This window comes from Coregonus clupeaformis, chromosome 33 (genome assembly GCF_020615455.1).
Source record: "Coregonus clupeaformis isolate EN_2021a chromosome 33, ASM2061545v1, whole genome shotgun sequence".
NCBI classification, from domain to species: domain Eukaryota; kingdom Metazoa; phylum Chordata; class Actinopteri; order Salmoniformes; family Salmonidae; genus Coregonus; species Coregonus clupeaformis.
The window spans coordinates 33,705,477-33,722,072 of NC_059224.1; the positions used below are offsets into that span (position 1 = coordinate 33,705,477).

The 16,596-nt window shown below is 41.7% G+C and overlaps 2 protein-coding genes across 8 annotated transcripts in view; one reads left to right on the plus strand and one right to left on the minus strand.

Annotated features, from left to right (window-relative positions):
* Positions 1-2,056, plus strand: part of LOC121549038 (sorting nexin-14) — a 32,372-nt gene extending 30,316 nt beyond the window's left edge. For 5 of the 7 annotated variants that reach the window (XM_041860831.1, XM_041860826.2, XM_041860829.1 and 2 more), the window contains 4 exons: positions 406-501; positions 1,331-1,422; positions 1,531-1,587; positions 1,917-2,056. In XM_041860831.1, coding sequence (XP_041716765.1) covers positions 406-501; positions 1,331-1,422; positions 1,531-1,587; positions 1,917-1,961 — 290 coding nt within the window. In that variant the 3' untranslated portion in view covers positions 1,962-2,056. Of the gene's footprint in view, positions 1-405; positions 502-1,330; positions 1,423-1,530; positions 1,588-1,916 lie in introns of those variants that run through there. The other 2 variants (XM_041860827.1, XM_041860832.2) reach the window with 2 other exon arrangements.
* A 2,433-nt stretch (positions 2,057-4,489) lies between these two features.
* Positions 4,490-15,640, minus strand: LOC121549041 (5'-nucleotidase). The gene is made up of 9 exons (XM_041860840.2): positions 15,238-15,640; positions 12,716-12,938; positions 12,011-12,199; positions 10,652-10,849; positions 6,983-7,137; positions 6,783-6,891; positions 6,432-6,581; positions 6,014-6,214; positions 4,490-5,536 (listed from the first exon to the last, which is right to left on the minus strand). The coding sequence occupies exons 1-9, from the start codon at positions 15,568-15,570 to the stop codon at positions 5,370-5,372; spliced, it is 1,725 nt and encodes a 574-aa protein (XP_041716774.1). The 5' UTR covers positions 15,571-15,640; the 3' UTR covers positions 4,490-5,369.
* Between the last annotated feature and the right edge of the window lie 956 nt (positions 15,641-16,596).

Sequence of the window (16,596 nt, forward strand, 5' to 3'; positions counted from 1 at the left end):
AAATAAAAGCTTAAATAAATCATTCTCTCTACTATTATTCTGACATTTCACCTTCATAAAATAAAGTGGTGATCCTAACTGACTTAAGACAGGGAATGTTTACTAGGATTAAATGTCAGGAATTGTGAAAAACTGAGTTTAAATGTATTTGGCTAAGGTGTATGTAAACTTCCAACTTCAACTGTATAAACCTTTGACTGTTTATTGACTTTCTTCCCCTCCTATTTCCTTCCAAAGGCTCCACCAAAGGGTTTTAGGGCAACACACACGTCAGGTTCCACTTCAGTGTTTAGCAGTCTCACTATGGTGGTGTTGTGAACTCCGGTCCATTAAGTTCTGGAATTGCCTTGCCTTACTTGATCCACTTCTCCCAGACTCATGATTATGTTTTCTGCCCAATATTAGATGCTGTGTTCTGTGAGACCAGTGAGGAACGCGCCACAGGAGACAAGCAGAGAAGAGCCAAGAAGGCATTTGAAGAGATGATGAATTATTTGCCAGGTTAGACCCAAGCTTTTAGCCTGGTCATGACATGACACACTTTGCATGACAAGGAGTGACAAGGAGTTGGTATGATAGCACAAACAGACTGCCACTCTCTGAGGGGGTATCAGGGGGAGTTGGGATATGCAAAAAAACATTTCCAATTCACACGTGTGAAATAGGAAAAAATAAGCACACACCAAATTGTTATTGTGCAAACAGACTGGAACTCAGACTACTAAGCATTGGCTGACAACTGATATTTTAATCTGCTTCCAACTGTTGAACAGATCAAGTATGCACTCTCTACACAAGATGTCTAGCCAACAGCATGATTCATTGATGTGTCTTCCATGTCTTAACCACAACTCATTAGCAACCGAGCAAGTTCCGCTTTCAGTCACATTGTGTTGACAAATGACATCCAGACACAAAGAGAAGAGTTTTCTCCAAGCCCAGATATTTTCCATTTCAGAAACACTCCAGTTTCATCATAGAAATAAGTCCCATTGCCTGTGCATGTGCCCCTATGGACACTGGTCAGAAGTAGTGCACTATAAAGGGAATTGGGTGCCATTTGGGACACAACCTGTGTCTGGTGAACACTCCCTGATTTATTATCAGTTTCATTCTATTCTCTGGAAGCCTGGTCCTACTTTTGAAAGCATGTTCTGGCAGGAACTCGAATGATGTCATCCATGGAAATAGAATGAGAGAAATTATCATTTGATGGGATCACTTGCCAAAGGTATAGTTATCTCTATGGTGACAAGGGTTTTTATGGACAAAGTGGGCCTCCGTTCAGTTATACTGTATTGATTTGTCTTTCTGTTTTTTCACCTCATAGACTTTGTGGAAAAGTGCATCGGACAAGAGGCCAAATACGAGGGCATCAGGCTTCTCTTTGATGGTTTTCAGCAGCCACTTCTTAACAAGCAGGTAAAGCTAACAGCCAAACAAGGAGACAAATAACAGCTTCTCTGCAGCTAAGGTCTCATGGTGGATTATCTGTTTTCTCTCCTCTTGTTTCTGTCCTCTGCCCCTCAGATGACTTACGTTCTGATGGATATTGCTGTCGAAGAACTGTTTCCAGAGATCGGCAAGGTAAACTCCTAAGAATCAGATATACACAGGGCAACCATTTGTAATACGTTTGTCATATTAAGTATGCCATCTTGTGACTTGGAATGTAATTACTCTGCTGTATAACACCGTTTTGGATACATAATGTCTTATTGAATTTAAGCATCGCTCTGACACAGGGCCCCTTAATGTTTACGCTCACTTTGTGTTTTGTTAATGTGGTTATCAACTGCATGTCTTTTCCAAACTATTTAGACATTTAAGACCCATTTATTTATAAAGTAGAAAGGTACCAGGATGTAGTTTGTGTACCTTCCGTTGGATACTGTGATGATATGTTGTCTATTCAGCAGGGACAGAGAGAGCCATCGGCCGACAGTAGCCAGTGGATGTAGATAACAGGAAATGCAATACACTTAACAAATGCCAATGTCTCTGGGAGCATATCAACATTCCAATGTACAATAATAAAATATATTTCTTGATTTTACTGGGTGGTCAAAAATCATATTTTATCCGGCTTATTGGACGTCGTGGAAATTCTTACACAGGGACACTCAAAGTCAATCTTAAATGAATCATCCTCTATTGTCAGTGCGCTGGAGAGGTTACAACCAACTCAATGCACCATAGTACACATGTCAATCAGGAGCTCTACTCGGGGCAGTCCCAGCAGTTGTCTTATATACGGCTATACACATTTAACATTTAAGTCATTTAGCAGACGCTCTTATCCAGAGCGACTTACAAATTGATGCATTCAACTTAGGATAGCCAGTGGGACAACCACCACTGGGGGAGGTGGGATGTAGAAGGATTACTGCTAGACTATTCCAGGTATTCCTTAAAGAGGTAGGGTTTCAAGTGTCACAGAAGTTATATTTGCATGATTTAGCATAATTAATTAATCATTACTGTTTTGTTTCATTAATGTGACTGACCAATACTGGTTCATAACATGTGACAGACCAATACCTCACGAGGCTTCTCTCTAAGCTGAGACCTTGAAACGGAGATATCTTTCGTTCTCATAATAAGGTCTGGGCGTACTGCCAAATTGCAGATACTGATAAGTGAGGATTCGTCTAATCAGTCACTTGCATGAACAGATTTTAGCTTCCTCAAAGGAGGTTCTATCACAATATTATAGTCCTATTAAAGTAAGGGAAATCAACACAGAAAAAAAACACGTCATTTCAAACCCTTCATTCTGGGTTGTACAATCCAATTAGTATGGTAATACTATAATCATAATCGAGGTTATACTTCTATTAATGGGAGTAAGTATCAAAAATAGACACACATACACAAGGGATCTGTAGATTCAGAGGTGAATAAATCTCAATGTTAACCATTGTTTCCATATCACAATCGGATTGGCCTATGTTTTTCACTAACTGTCCCTGGGACATCAACTTAGTCAAAATATAAATCCCTGTTGTTTAACAGTTCTGCTAAGACCTTCAAAAGGTTGGTGCTGGCTCATCAGCTCAGTGTTCCACATAATGTAAACAGGTTAAGGGTTTAGATGACCTTTTCCTCAACTTGTTAAATGAAAACAACCTTAAATCATTACTCATCGTCCGTATCTACAGGGGCAAATGGGAGCTCATCCAGAGTTGGCAGCTCATTAGTTTCACCATCCTCTGGAGGAGCAGAAAACATGATAGCTGCTGAGATCTTATCAGCCAGAGCAGCATGTTAATAACATTTCACAGGGAAGAGAGAGAGAGAGAACACGTTATAACAGTTTCACACCAACCTTAATAAGAATGGGATTGGGGCAAGGTTTGCCCAAGCTACAATCTAGTTAGCTCTCCTCACATTTTAGACACTGATAAGTGAGGATTCGTCTGATCAGTCATTTGCATGAACACAGAAATTGGTTATTAGAACAGCACATGAATGGAACATAGGAATGTATAGAATAGAAAAGCACCAACATAACAATTTCCATCACAGTATGTTGTCTATTCAGCAGGGACAGAGAGAGCCGGTAGTAGCCAGTGGATGTAGATAGCATCATGCTTTCCTTCCCTGGAGCCAAAGGAAGTGCAATACACTTAGCAAATTCTGGGAGCATATCAACATTCCAATGTACAATGTCATCTTTTCTGGTTTATTGGATTAAATAATTCCTTGCTGGCTGCACACTGGTCAATCTTCAGCTTGATGTGTCAATTTAAGATGTCTTCCCTTCTCTAAGTGAGATGACTGTTATCCAGACCAAATGAATGTCTCTGTTTTGATGCGTTTTGTGTATTTTGTATGGTAACTATGGTTTAATTTGTGTATTTTTACAGCAGAGATGCAGGCTGGAGCAATAAGCTGAGTTTAGACCTGTGGTTAGGGGCATGTTTAGTTTCTCACATCCAAGTTTAAAGTCAACTTCTGCGTTTTCTAAATTGAGGTTGTATGACCTAATACGATTTCCATCTGTCCTCCCTTGGAGTCTTGTATCTGCCGTCATGTTTTAGTCCACTGTGAAAAGGAGAAACGTTCTGTGGGTGTGGTAATCGGCAACACCATGTGCATTCCCAGTCCACTGGTGCCAGCCATCAGTGGAGATGAATGGTTGGCCCCTGTAATGAATAAAGCCTGTGGGAGGTTGAGACAGAATGGCCCTTGTCCTCAGAATACTACTCTGCCCTGTGTCCTTGACACAGTTCTGATCAATGGGGAGGGCAGCAAAGCTCCATGACACACCACTCACAAGTTGGAGTCACTGAGGGAGTTCATTGTTTCCTTTTTGAAACGCTACATTAGATGGAATTACACATCATGGGAGGCATTCCATAGTTTTGAGACTTTGTACTTTTTTTTTGCATGAGAGTCAGTTCAATGTCGGCTTTTAAATCACTGTTGAATTGTTAGTTGATCAGTTATATGCAGAAATAGCTACTAGACAAAAAAAAGAAGAAAATAACCGTTTGTTCATTTATTTTTCTAACGTTGACGCTTTTGGTACACATCTGTATAATGTACTACTACCAAGCTTATTTCAATATCACAACTACGCCAAATATAAAACATTACATTTCACATTTATCATAGGCTATTTACAAATTACAACTCGGAGAAAAGCTCCATTTACATGACCTCTTTGGTTCTCAATGTATTTCTCTAGAATAAACAGGTATTTGACGAAACAAGCTAACCAACTCTAGCACAGTCCAAATCAGATTTTCTACCATCCTATCAAAAACGACAGTATAGAGTGAAACCAGGTATAGGATTCATGACCATAGAAAAGTCGCTACCTTGCCTTGTAAAGAATTGTCTCTAAATGTTTACAAAAGGTTGATCACCAACTTGTTTATCTCCTTGCGAGATACCTCTCTGGTCCAAAAGAGCTTTAAAACATTTACAAAGCTATTATAGAGCTCGGTGTTTGTATATCTTCTCCCATAAACTAATGCTGGTTAAGCATACTCTGCCCAGTGCACACATTAAAAACAGGCAGTGGTCATCTGTTTCCATCTCTGTTGAAGTTTGCTTATGTTGGTACTCTGAGGGACTATTATTATATAACAGAATTTCTGAGCAAGAGCTTGACAGCAGTTACTGTACATGAGACTTGACAAAACAAAACCTGTGTTTAGAGAAGTACAGTGCATCATTTACAGTGCATATCAAGCTGCAGTATTTATATAGAATTATCTAAGCGCATTGGAGAAATATCCATGAACAATGTCCTTTAAATTTGACCTCTCACTAGACTAACTAGAATTGAGAACTTCCCTTGGATGCTGAGTTGGTGAGAAGAACACATCCGATGGCGAGCTAGTGTTGCAGCAGGAATCTCATAGGCTCCCAGACAGAGCCATCACCAGACCCAGCAGGATTAACAGAGTTGTGTGTCCAGGTCCTCCTGAATTTGAGTTGGAAATCTTGATACGTCCTTCTACAGCTGGATGCACCTTCTTCCTCTCAGTAATGTAGCTGGCCACCACCGAAATGTCCATGTCACCTGAAAGAGAAACTAATTTTTTTCAAACCCCATGAACTGGTCAACCAACAACTTTGATCTGATAAGTAATAGTTGTGCAACCACAGTGCAACAGAAAATGCCCAAGGGGTTCCTGTTCATAAGGAAGTTATGAGTCTGAGCTCATCCCTAGAGATGCATTGTCTGCATCCCAAATGGCACCCTGGCCTATTCCTTATTTAGTGCAGTACTTTTGACCAGGGCTCTGGTCAAAAGTAGTGGACTACAGGGTTGGGGTCAATTGCATTTCAATTCTGGACAATTCAGGAAGTACACTGAAGTTCTAATTTCAATTCCAGTTCTCTTCCAATGCTGTTCTATGAGGAAAATTTGGAATTGGAATTTGGTTTACTTTCTGAATTGACTGGAATTGACCGCAATCCTGGTGCACTATACAGGGAATAGGGTGCCATTGGAGACAACCATAGTGTTCTAATCTATTCAATTCTATGCGCTCACCACTATCGTGTTTTAGCTTCTCCTCTTTGATCATGGAGAATCCGTCTCCTCCTTCCACCAGGTAGGAGGGCAGGACCACCTTGTATAGCCTGCTGTCGTCCAGTGGCTCATAGACAGGCACCCGGCAGTTCGTACAGAGCACACTGATACTCCTGGCGCGCTCCCCAGGGGGCCTTGACATATCATACTCTACATGGAATCCTATTGAGATCATATGAGGAAAATAAAGTCAGTCCAAAACAGTTGGAGACCAAACACTAAAAGGGAAAAGCAAACAAATGTTACAAAAACTAGAGTAAATTCAATGTAGGTGCACAGGCTCTTGGAGATAGATAGCTACTAGAGACAAGTGCCTGATGTCAACTGGTTGATGTCATATTGTGACCCTTTTACCAATTAAAATTAAACAGTCTGATACCTGATACTTGAAGGAATTCCCCTGTGTTCCCTCCATATCTCCTGATGGAGTGCTCAAAAGCCTTCCTCAGAGTGGAGCCCTTCAGCTGCACCAGATCATAGGTGCCTCCAAATGGCAACACAGCAATCAGGTCTTCCATCGTGATGGAACCTAAAAAAAATGTCACATTTCACTCCGTTTCCACATTGCCTCAGCCAATGCTGGGATTTATTATCTCAAACACACAAGGCCGGTTTCCTGGACAAAAAACCAAGCTCAATGGAGAATCTCCATTGAAGTTATTTGGGTTGTCCATGATTAGGCTTAATCTGTGTCTGGGAAATGGCTCCATAAAGGCACACACACTCTCACCATTTCGACTGCGTTCATCTATGGATGACCGTATTGATCCCCCTTGGAGGATGCAGGAGCTGACATGGTTCCACTGAAGCTCATCTGCATATTTAATGTTGTGGTGTACCTACAGCAAAAAAACAGGATGTTATCAGTAGGCTACAGACTGACCGAAAGGTACCAAGTTTGGGTAGCTTTCCTGGGTATTACTAACTCACCATAGCGTCGCAGATTAGGTTTCCCAGGTTGCACTCTCGGAACCTGCATTCTTCAAACGTTCCATTGAGATACACCAGGGTCTCCCCCACATACTGGGAGGAGTAATTTGCCAGGGCCTTTTTCCATTTGTTTACTTCAGCAAGAATACTGGGGTCTGACGAGGAAATCATATGCAGTTACTGGGTCGATTCGGTGCCTTTTGAGAAGTGTAACTTGGCTAAATATTACTTGATTTCACCTCATTTTAACATTCGGTCATAAAGAACATGTTAAAATTAATAAGAAAACATGTTTTCCCATCTCAAGAGGTTAAATAAAAATTTTACTATTGTAAGTGCCTAGTAAGTGACAAATAAAGTAACAGGGTTGACTGTAATAGGGTTGACCTTAACAGTGTTGACGATTTAATCTTAAAATCAGCCATAAAGCACCTCGTGACACAGGGAATGTAAGCTTGTTGTGTGCAACAGGGAGTGGCAATTGAATGCAAGCTTCACAAAACGATATACACTGCTCAAAAAAATTAAGGTAACACTAAAATAACACATCCTAGATCTGAATGAATGAAATAATCTTATTAAATACTTTTTTCTTTATATAGTTGAATGTGCTGACGACAAAATCACACAAAAATGATCAATGGAAATCAAATGTATCAACCCATGGAGGTCTGGATTTGGAGTCACACTCAAAATTAAAGCCACACTACAGGCTGATCCAACTTTGATGTAATGTCCTTAAAACAAGTCAAAATGAGGCTCAGTAGTGTGTGTGGCCTCCACGTGCCTGTATGACCTCCCTACAACGCCTGGGCATGCTCCTGATGAGGTGGCGGATGGTCTCCTGAGGGATCTCCTCCCAGACCTGGACTAAAGCATCCGCCAACTCCTGGACAGTCTGTGGTGCAACGTGGCGTTGGTGGATGGAGCGAGACATGATGTCCCAGATGTGCTCAATTGGATTCAGGTCTGGGGAACGGGCGGGCCAGTCCATAGCATCAATGCCTTCCTCTTGCAGGAACTGCTGACACACTCCAGCCACATGAGGTCTTGCATTAGGAGGAACCCAGGGCCAACCGCACCAGCATATGGTCTCACAAGGGGTCTGAGGATCTCATCTCGGTACCTAATGGCAGTCAGGCTACCTCTGGCGAGCACATGGAGGGCTGTGCGGCCCCCCAAAGAAATGCCACCCCACACCATGACTGACCCACCGCCAAACCGGTCATGCTGGAGGATGTTGCAGGCAGCAGAACATTCTCCACGGCGTCTCCAGACTCTGTCACGTCTGTCACATGCTCAGTGTGAACCTGCTTTCATCTGTGAAGAGCACAGGGCGCCAGTGGCGAATTTGCCAATCTTGGTGTTCTCTGGCAAATGCCAAACGTCCTGCACGGTGTTGGGCTGTAAGCACAACCCCCACCTGTGGACATCGGGCCCTCATACCACCCTAATGGAGTCTGTTTCTGACCGTTTGAGCAGACACATGCACATTTGTGGCCTGCTGGAGGTCATTTTGCAGGGCTCTGGCAGTGCTCCTCCTGCTCCTCCTTGCACAAAGGCGGAGGTAGCAGTCCTGCTGCTGGGTTGTTGCCCTCCTACGGCCTCCTCCACGTCTCCTGATGTACTGGCCTGTCTCCTGGTAGCGCCTCCATGCTCTGGACACTACGCTGACAGACACAGCAAACCTTGCCACAGCTCGCATTGATGTGCCATCCTGGATGAGCTGCACTACCTGAGCCACTTGTGTGGGTTGTAGACTCCGTCTCATGCTACCACTAGAGTGAAAGCACCGTCAGCATTCAAAAGTGACCAAAACATCAGCCAGGAAGCATAGGAACTGAGAAGTGGTCTGTGGTCACCACCTGCAAAACCAGTCCTTTATTGGGGGTGTCTTGCTAATTGCCTATAATTTCCACCTGTTGTCTATTCCATTTGCACAACAGCATGTGAAATTTATTGTCAATCAGTGTTGCTTCCTAAGTGGACAGTTTGATTTCACAGAAGTGTGATTGACTTGGAGTTACATTGTGTTGTTTAAGTGTTCCCTTTATTTTTTTGAGCAGTGTATATACAAAATGTCTAGTCTGTCTAGCTATGGGTAACAAGGTTGACGTGTTATGCTCAACCCACTCAGTTGGCCAGAAAATGGCCAAAAAGAGTAGAACCTTTTACACTGTGATTTGACTATTAGCTGTTCAATGTTTGTTTTAAAAAGGAAAGGAGTTTCACCATTTTAAAACGAGAGTTCAGTTCACCTAACAGGGTTCACCTTAAAATGAGGGACAGACGTAAATGAATCACTAATCACATGAAATAAAACAATTTCTTCAGAAACAAAAATAACTAGGGCTTTACAATGATAGTGAAACTGAGAAGTTTTGGGATTAAGTGGATTAAAATCGTCCTAAAAGTGACAGGTTTGACGGAGGGACATGTCAAATGCTGAATTTTGGCATTTTAGGAAGCCTTTATTTATATTACAAATAATATTTATTGAATTCTCCATGTGTCTATATTAAAGTGCACTTCATTTAATATAACAGGCTTTAAAATTAAATATTGGTGCACAATTTCTACTTAATATCAAAGGGACGCAAAAGGCCCTCATTTCATGGAACGGCCCTACTATATACTCCATACAATATAAAAAGTCAAATAATTTTATATATAATAATGATATTGATAGTGGTACTGAAACTGATGTAGTCTTGACGTAAAAAAAATTCAAATAAATAGCAGATTGGTAACATAGTGAACTCATGCTTAAGACACAGTGAAACGCATTCTCATTGAATTAGTTCTTAGTAGTAAATATGAAATAAAAGTCTGAATTAGAAGGTCAACGGTATGTGTCCACCGTAGTGTTCAGTAGTGTTCTCCACCAGACATTGAAATGATTACAAAACATAGGACAGTATCACCATGCTATACAGAGAGTCAAGAAAACCAAACGTGTTATTGGCACACTTATTTCATAAGGGATAAGATAACAGCAATGCTGTGTTACAGGAGGGGGTCGCAGTTCTGGAGCGACCCACTAGGTGTCATCCTCCGACAACCTTAGGCACCTCCTCACTCACAGTCTGGACTAATCATTATCTTATCGGTGTCACCTGTGTCTACCTGTTCACCTGTGTATTTATGCCCTCACTTCCCTGTGTTCCCTTGCTCTGTTTTCTCTACTAGTTCTCGATGCCAAACAGTACTAATCAGTGTCTGATCGCGAGATGTATGTACAGGTGCTTGAGAAGTGTTTTCCCTGTTTCATTGTTGTTTTCAGTCATAGTTAGTATTTTGTATGTTTGCTGTCAGCCTGTTTTTGGAGACCAATTTGCTCCTCCTTAATTTTTTTGTGACCAGTCCGTTATTTTGTATCCTGGTTTTGGAACCACCAGTAAAGATCCTTGTTTCACCATCTCTGCCTAATGTCTATCCTGCACCGCACCTGGGTCACACCTCACACCAACCCTTACACTGCTGATGCAATCGGAAGTCCATTTCACTGTGTAGGTCCAGAATGGCACCCTATTTCCTACACTACTTTTGATAAGGGCCTATAGGGCTCTGTTAAAAAGTAATGCACTATATACTGTAGAGAATAAGGTGAAATGTAGGATGCACTTACTGTCAACTTCACCTGATGTTACTCAGTAGTACTGTACTCACCCTCTGGGACAGAGCTGTCCAGCAGGATAGGGTTGCCTGTGGACTGGACCACATTGCCAGCCTCGTCAAATATCACCTTGAGGTAACCCAGATATTTCCCAAAAGCAAAGGCCTGCACCACAGGGACATCCCGCCCATCCTCTGATTTCACCATGACGGGGTAGGGACCCGCCGGGACCTCGGAGGAAGGTTTCTCTCCTATCGAAACAGTGAATGTAAACAATGGAATTAATGAAGGTTTTCTATCAATCTTCAGTTGCATTGTAATCACGCTTAAGAAAACAGCCTTACAACACCTAAATGACTGAATGCATAAAGATATAGACTGGGTTTCAATTAGCTGCTATATAATGTGTCTTGGAATTAATCCAGGCCATAGACTTCTTGGATTCTTACTTTCCCACCACATCAGCCTGAAATACACTGACTTTACAGCCTGAATTACTGAACACAGGGCTTACTGTTTGTGATTTAGTGAACTGTTCTAAAGTGTAGGCCTCACTTCAAAGGGAATCCTTACAGCCATCACTGAGTCCTCTTTAAAAAAGCAGCATAGCGTAGGTACTGAACTTGCAGGCATGGGAACTGGGAACCAGCCAGTACACTGATTCTAACCAATATGAATCATGGCTGTTGCTGTGGAAAAAGCTCAGCACAGCGCAAGCTAACTAGGGCTACATCCCAAATGGCACCCTAATCCCTTTGTAGGGAATAGAGTGCCATTTAGGACGCAGCCAAAGAGAAAGGCCATGATGGGCATCACCGGACAGCAGGTAAGACAGGTGGCAGATACTCAATGTTCCAGCTTTTTGAAATTGCACTAACTAAGGATGTGGATGGTCTCAATCATGGACCAAGAGCTGCTGAGGCATAAAGTAATATACTGCCTGTGTAGCAAAAATAGTATGGTGTGGTTGTTGGTTGAGATATTAGTAAGCCTTCTTCCTTGACAGGACTGTAGGCAGAATGTATGTGCTTTGGTTGGACATAAAACATGCTTTGTTGTTTTGTAGTCTCTATGGTGCTGAGGTTAGAGTGAGACCTCTGGCGCTTTCAATTATATTTCAAGTCTGTTTTTGTTACTTGATTTCACTGTTGGATCACTTGTAAGGAGGGGAAACTGTGAAGACAGCCAGGGACACATGCATGTTCAGTTCGGGAATCAATCAACTGTAGGCTCCACAATTCCTTACAAAAACGTATGATAGTTAACCAAATGAAGGTGTTCTGAAGAAATACAGTCTCTACTATGATTGTAACCTCGACCCCACGCTCAGAGAGAGACCCGGCTGGTTGAAATTACTATGATTGTAGATATTAAACAGAAGTAGTCTGTGGCAAACATAATGCATACCGTACCTGTGTACAGAAATGTGTTGCTGTGTCCTCCGATGACCACATCCACACCCTTCACCCTTCTGGCTATTTCTTTGTCCGTAACGAAGCCAGAGTGACCGAGGGCGATGATCTTGTTGACCCCCAGGGTGATGAGTTTGTCGACCTGGGGCTGAAGGGCATCAATCTCATCCTCAAACACTAAGTTAGGTCCTACAACAGAATGAGGAACAAAAATACATTTTACATCAGGGAAATTATTCAAATGTATCTAGGGCAGTGTTTCCCAAACTCGGTCCTCTGGACCCCAAGGGGTGCATGTTATGGTTTTTGCCCTAACACTACACAGCTGATTCAAATGATCAAAGCTTGATGATTAGTTGATTGTTTGAATCAGCTGTGTAGTGCTAGGGCAAAAACCAAAACGTGCACCCCTTGGGGTCCAGAGGACCGAGTTTGAGAAACCCTGATCTAAGGGAAGGCATTCTTAAAATCATAGTATAAATATTGGAAGCAAATATGAAGCAACCTGGACAGAGCGATCAATATGGATTATTGTGAGGCGAGAGGGACTAGAGTAGGAGGAGCAAAGGCATGAATATGAATAACAATGTAATAAATGAAGCTGAATAGAAGGATTGAGGAGACGAGGAAGATACATTAAGAGAGAGGATGTAGAGGAGCTAAAACTTCAATCAAAACCTTAATCAAGTCAAAACATAATTGTACCTGTTTGTGACAGGGCAGGTGTTTCCTTTGAAGTATATCCAACCACGCCCACTTTCTGAGCGCCAACATCAAATATTTTATATGGGAAGTAAAGACCGCTGATGTGTGGGGCAAGTGTGTCATCTGATTTGATGTTAGCACTGAGGACTGTGAACTTTACCTCCTGGAGAAACGGCTTGATAAGTCCCTCCACTTTATTGTCAAACTCATGATTCCCCAGAGCCTATAAAGTTACAAACAAAGGCAAAGGTCATCCACAATATTTCACTGTTAACAACATGTGCAACCAACCATACTGTTCTGGTGTTATTGTGCTGCCAAGTCCATTTTAGATTAGATAAGATTAGATAAACGAATGTTTTTCTTAATCTAATTGCTATGTTAGTGCATGTCCACTAACATCTGTGATTGCATATCTCTTGTTATTTGTTTTATACATGACTAATTAGTGTCCTCCTGGGGTAGGCTTCCTGACCATATTATGAATATGGCTTCAATTATTCCCGGCCAGTGTCACACTGGGAATTGAAGACCTTTGTCTGGACTAGTCTTCTCCACTACATTGACACCTTGCTCCAAGCTACCTGTCCCTTGTACGTCACAGATGAATACACCATGGAGTACCCTGTCCCTAAAGTAACTATGGAAAATATATCTCTACACACCAAGGATGCATCCCAAATGGCACCATCTTATTCTCTATATAGTGTACTACTTTTAACAAAAGCGCTCTGGTCAAATGTAGTGCACTGTATAGGGCAGGGGTACTCAACTCTTACCCTATGAGGTCCGGAGCCTGCTGGTTTTCTGTTCTACCTGATAATTAATTGCACACACCTGGTGTCCCAGGTATTAATATGTCCCTGATTAGAGGGGAACAATGACAAAATGCAGTGGAACTGGCTTTGAGGTCCAGAGTTGCATTTGAGAGGTATAGGGAATAGGGTTCCCTTTGGGAAGCACATCAACAGAGCATTCAAAAGAAAGACAACTAAATTAACTAATTTACCGCATGGTGATGTCACCACGGATGGCCAAAACGCCATCCCCACCAAAACTGGCAGAAATTTCAGGCGGCCTTTTCAAACAGCTCTTACACTAAAAGGGCATTATCATCATTTTCACAATATTATTCCAACCTTATAGTGTGGAAATATGTATAAAACAAAGGGAAATCGCAGTTGACTGCACTGGGCCTAAGAGTTTAGTCGGTTAAAAGTGTGATTTGATCTCTACTAGTTCACTTTCTTAGATATGATTGGAAAAAAACATGAAAATATATCCTAGACTAACCAAATATAATTTGATTTGTTTAACACTTTTTTGGTTACTACATGATTCCATGTGTGTTATTTCATAGTTTTGACATCTTCACTATTATTCTACAATGTAGAAACAGTAAAAATAAGAAAAATGGAATGAGTAGGTGTGTCCAAACTTTTGACTGGTACTGTATATCATAAAGATGTGGTACTGGTAATGTTAGAGACTTTTCCAATCGTTGTTGATTCCTGATATTCTGAGTAGTGCAAGACGAGACCTAGGCCAGACAATGTCATAGGTCTATCATCAACCAATCACATTTCTCAAATCCTTCCGGGATAAATTCCAGCTAAACTTGGAGAGGACAGTTAGGCCTAACTATAGTACTTACAAAAAGCGTGCTTTGTGACGAAGAGCTACAAAAGTAAGTAAATAGCATAAACCGAAAGATACTGTATAAATTAATTTCTTCAAATTTGTGAGGATTGCTAATTAGTTGATCATTCAAAATATTTGCCACTACTTCACTCTATCCCGTTTTAAAAAGTATCCTTTCCTAACAGTTTTACATTCCCTCACACCAACCAGAAAATGTTTCCTTTGCCTCATATTCCCAGATTTACATAAAACAGCCACACCAAATTTTGCGCGAGGCAAAAGAGTAGGCTAGTCTTGGTGCCCTTCAAATAGCTCGTTCAGTGCAGCAGAGCACTCCACTTCTCACAATAGTGGTCCTTTAGTAAAGTTTAATCAAAGCTGAATCAATGTCTTGGAATATCATAATGATTAATTAGTATTCTACATATCAGAAACATAATAGTATAGTATAACGTTACTGCTAGGATGGTTAGCTAGATAATTATAATGTGGCCAAAACTCAACTCCGCGCGCCACTAAGCAGAATGTGCTTTTATTGAAACAAAATACTGGAAGGCTCTATAGTTTAAAACCATCTGCTCTAATTTGCTCACGAAAATTCTAAATGCAGATTTTCCCATGAAACGGATTGAGATCAAATCACTGGCATGCAGATGCAGTTTGGACGTTTCACCGTAAAACGTGAAGTATTATCATTCACGATTGACAGTGATGATGGCCTATTTTGAAATAGTGATACACTGTCCCGAGAATGTCCTGCCAAATCATCCTGTTGGGTATTTTAAATGGGGTCACCCTGAGAGCATCCTCCGTTATGAAATGATCCAGTAGCCCACATTAATATTAATTCATATTCTACTGGAATGATGTAAACTGCTTACCATCGCATCGTAGCCAAGTTTATTCATAAAATAGGCAGCCTCGGCTCCCTTATATACATTAAACCAAACGGTTCCCTGAAATTGGTCGCCTGCATCCAGCAGCATCACATTCTTCTCCCGGTTCCGGATCTCCTGTATTTTCGTAAACCTCCTTGCCACCCCGGCAAAACACGGAGGCTTGGTGCATTTGCCGTAGCTGTTGCTCGTCTCCTCAACCCTTGCGTGGACATCGTTGGTATGAAGCAGGGTGAGTTCCCACGCGTCCACAGTAGAAACATGACTACAGATGCAGAGGTAGAATAGAAGACCCTTCATGGGCTCACTCACTCCCATCTTCTCGTTGACAGCGCACTGTATTAGAACACTGAAGTTCACCCGTACATTGACTGCACTAGAAGGCGTGGACACAAGAAGGGGTGTTCTTCTTCAATCGTAGCATTGAATTTACATAGTTTGGGTTGGTTTATGTGTGTACAGTGCATTCGGAAAGTATTCAGACCCCTTGACTCTTTCCACATTTTGTTAATTTACAGCCTTATTCTAAAATTGATAAAATATTTTTTTCCCCTCATCAATCTACACACAATACCCCATAATGACAAAGCGAAAAACAGGTTTTTAGAACATTTTGCAAACCTATTATAAATTAAAAACAGAAATGTCTTATTTACATAAGTATTCAGACCCTTTGCTATGAGAAATTTAGCTCAGGTGCATCCTGTTTCCATTGATCATCTTTGAGATGTTTCTACAACTTGATTGGAGTCCACCTGTGGTAAATTCAAATGATTGGACATGATTTGAAAAGGCACACACCTTTCTATATAAGGTCCCACAGTTGACAGTGCATGTCAGAGCAAAAACCAAGCCATGAGGTTGAAGGAATTGTCTGTAGAGCTCCGAGACAGGATTGTGTCAAGGCACAGATCTGGGGAAGGGTACCAAAACATTTCTCCCTGACCAAGGTCCCCAAGGACACAGTGGCCTCCATCATTCTTAAATGGAAGAAGTTTGGAACCACTATAACTCTTCCTAGAGCTGGCCGCCCAGCCAAACTGAGCAATCAGGGGAGAAGGGCCTTGGTCAGGGAGGTGACCAACAACCCGATGGTCACTCTGACAGAGCTCCAGACTTCCTCTGTGGAGATGGGAGAACCTTCCAGAAGGACAACCATCCCTGCAGCACTCCACCAATCAGATCTTTATGCTAGAGTGGCCAGACAGAAGCCACTCCTCAGTAAAAGGCACATGACAGCCCGCTTGGAGTTTGCCAAAAGGCACCTCTCAGACCATGAGAAACAAGTTTATCTGGTCTGATGAAACTAAGATTGAACAGTTTGGCCTGATTGCCAAGTGTCAC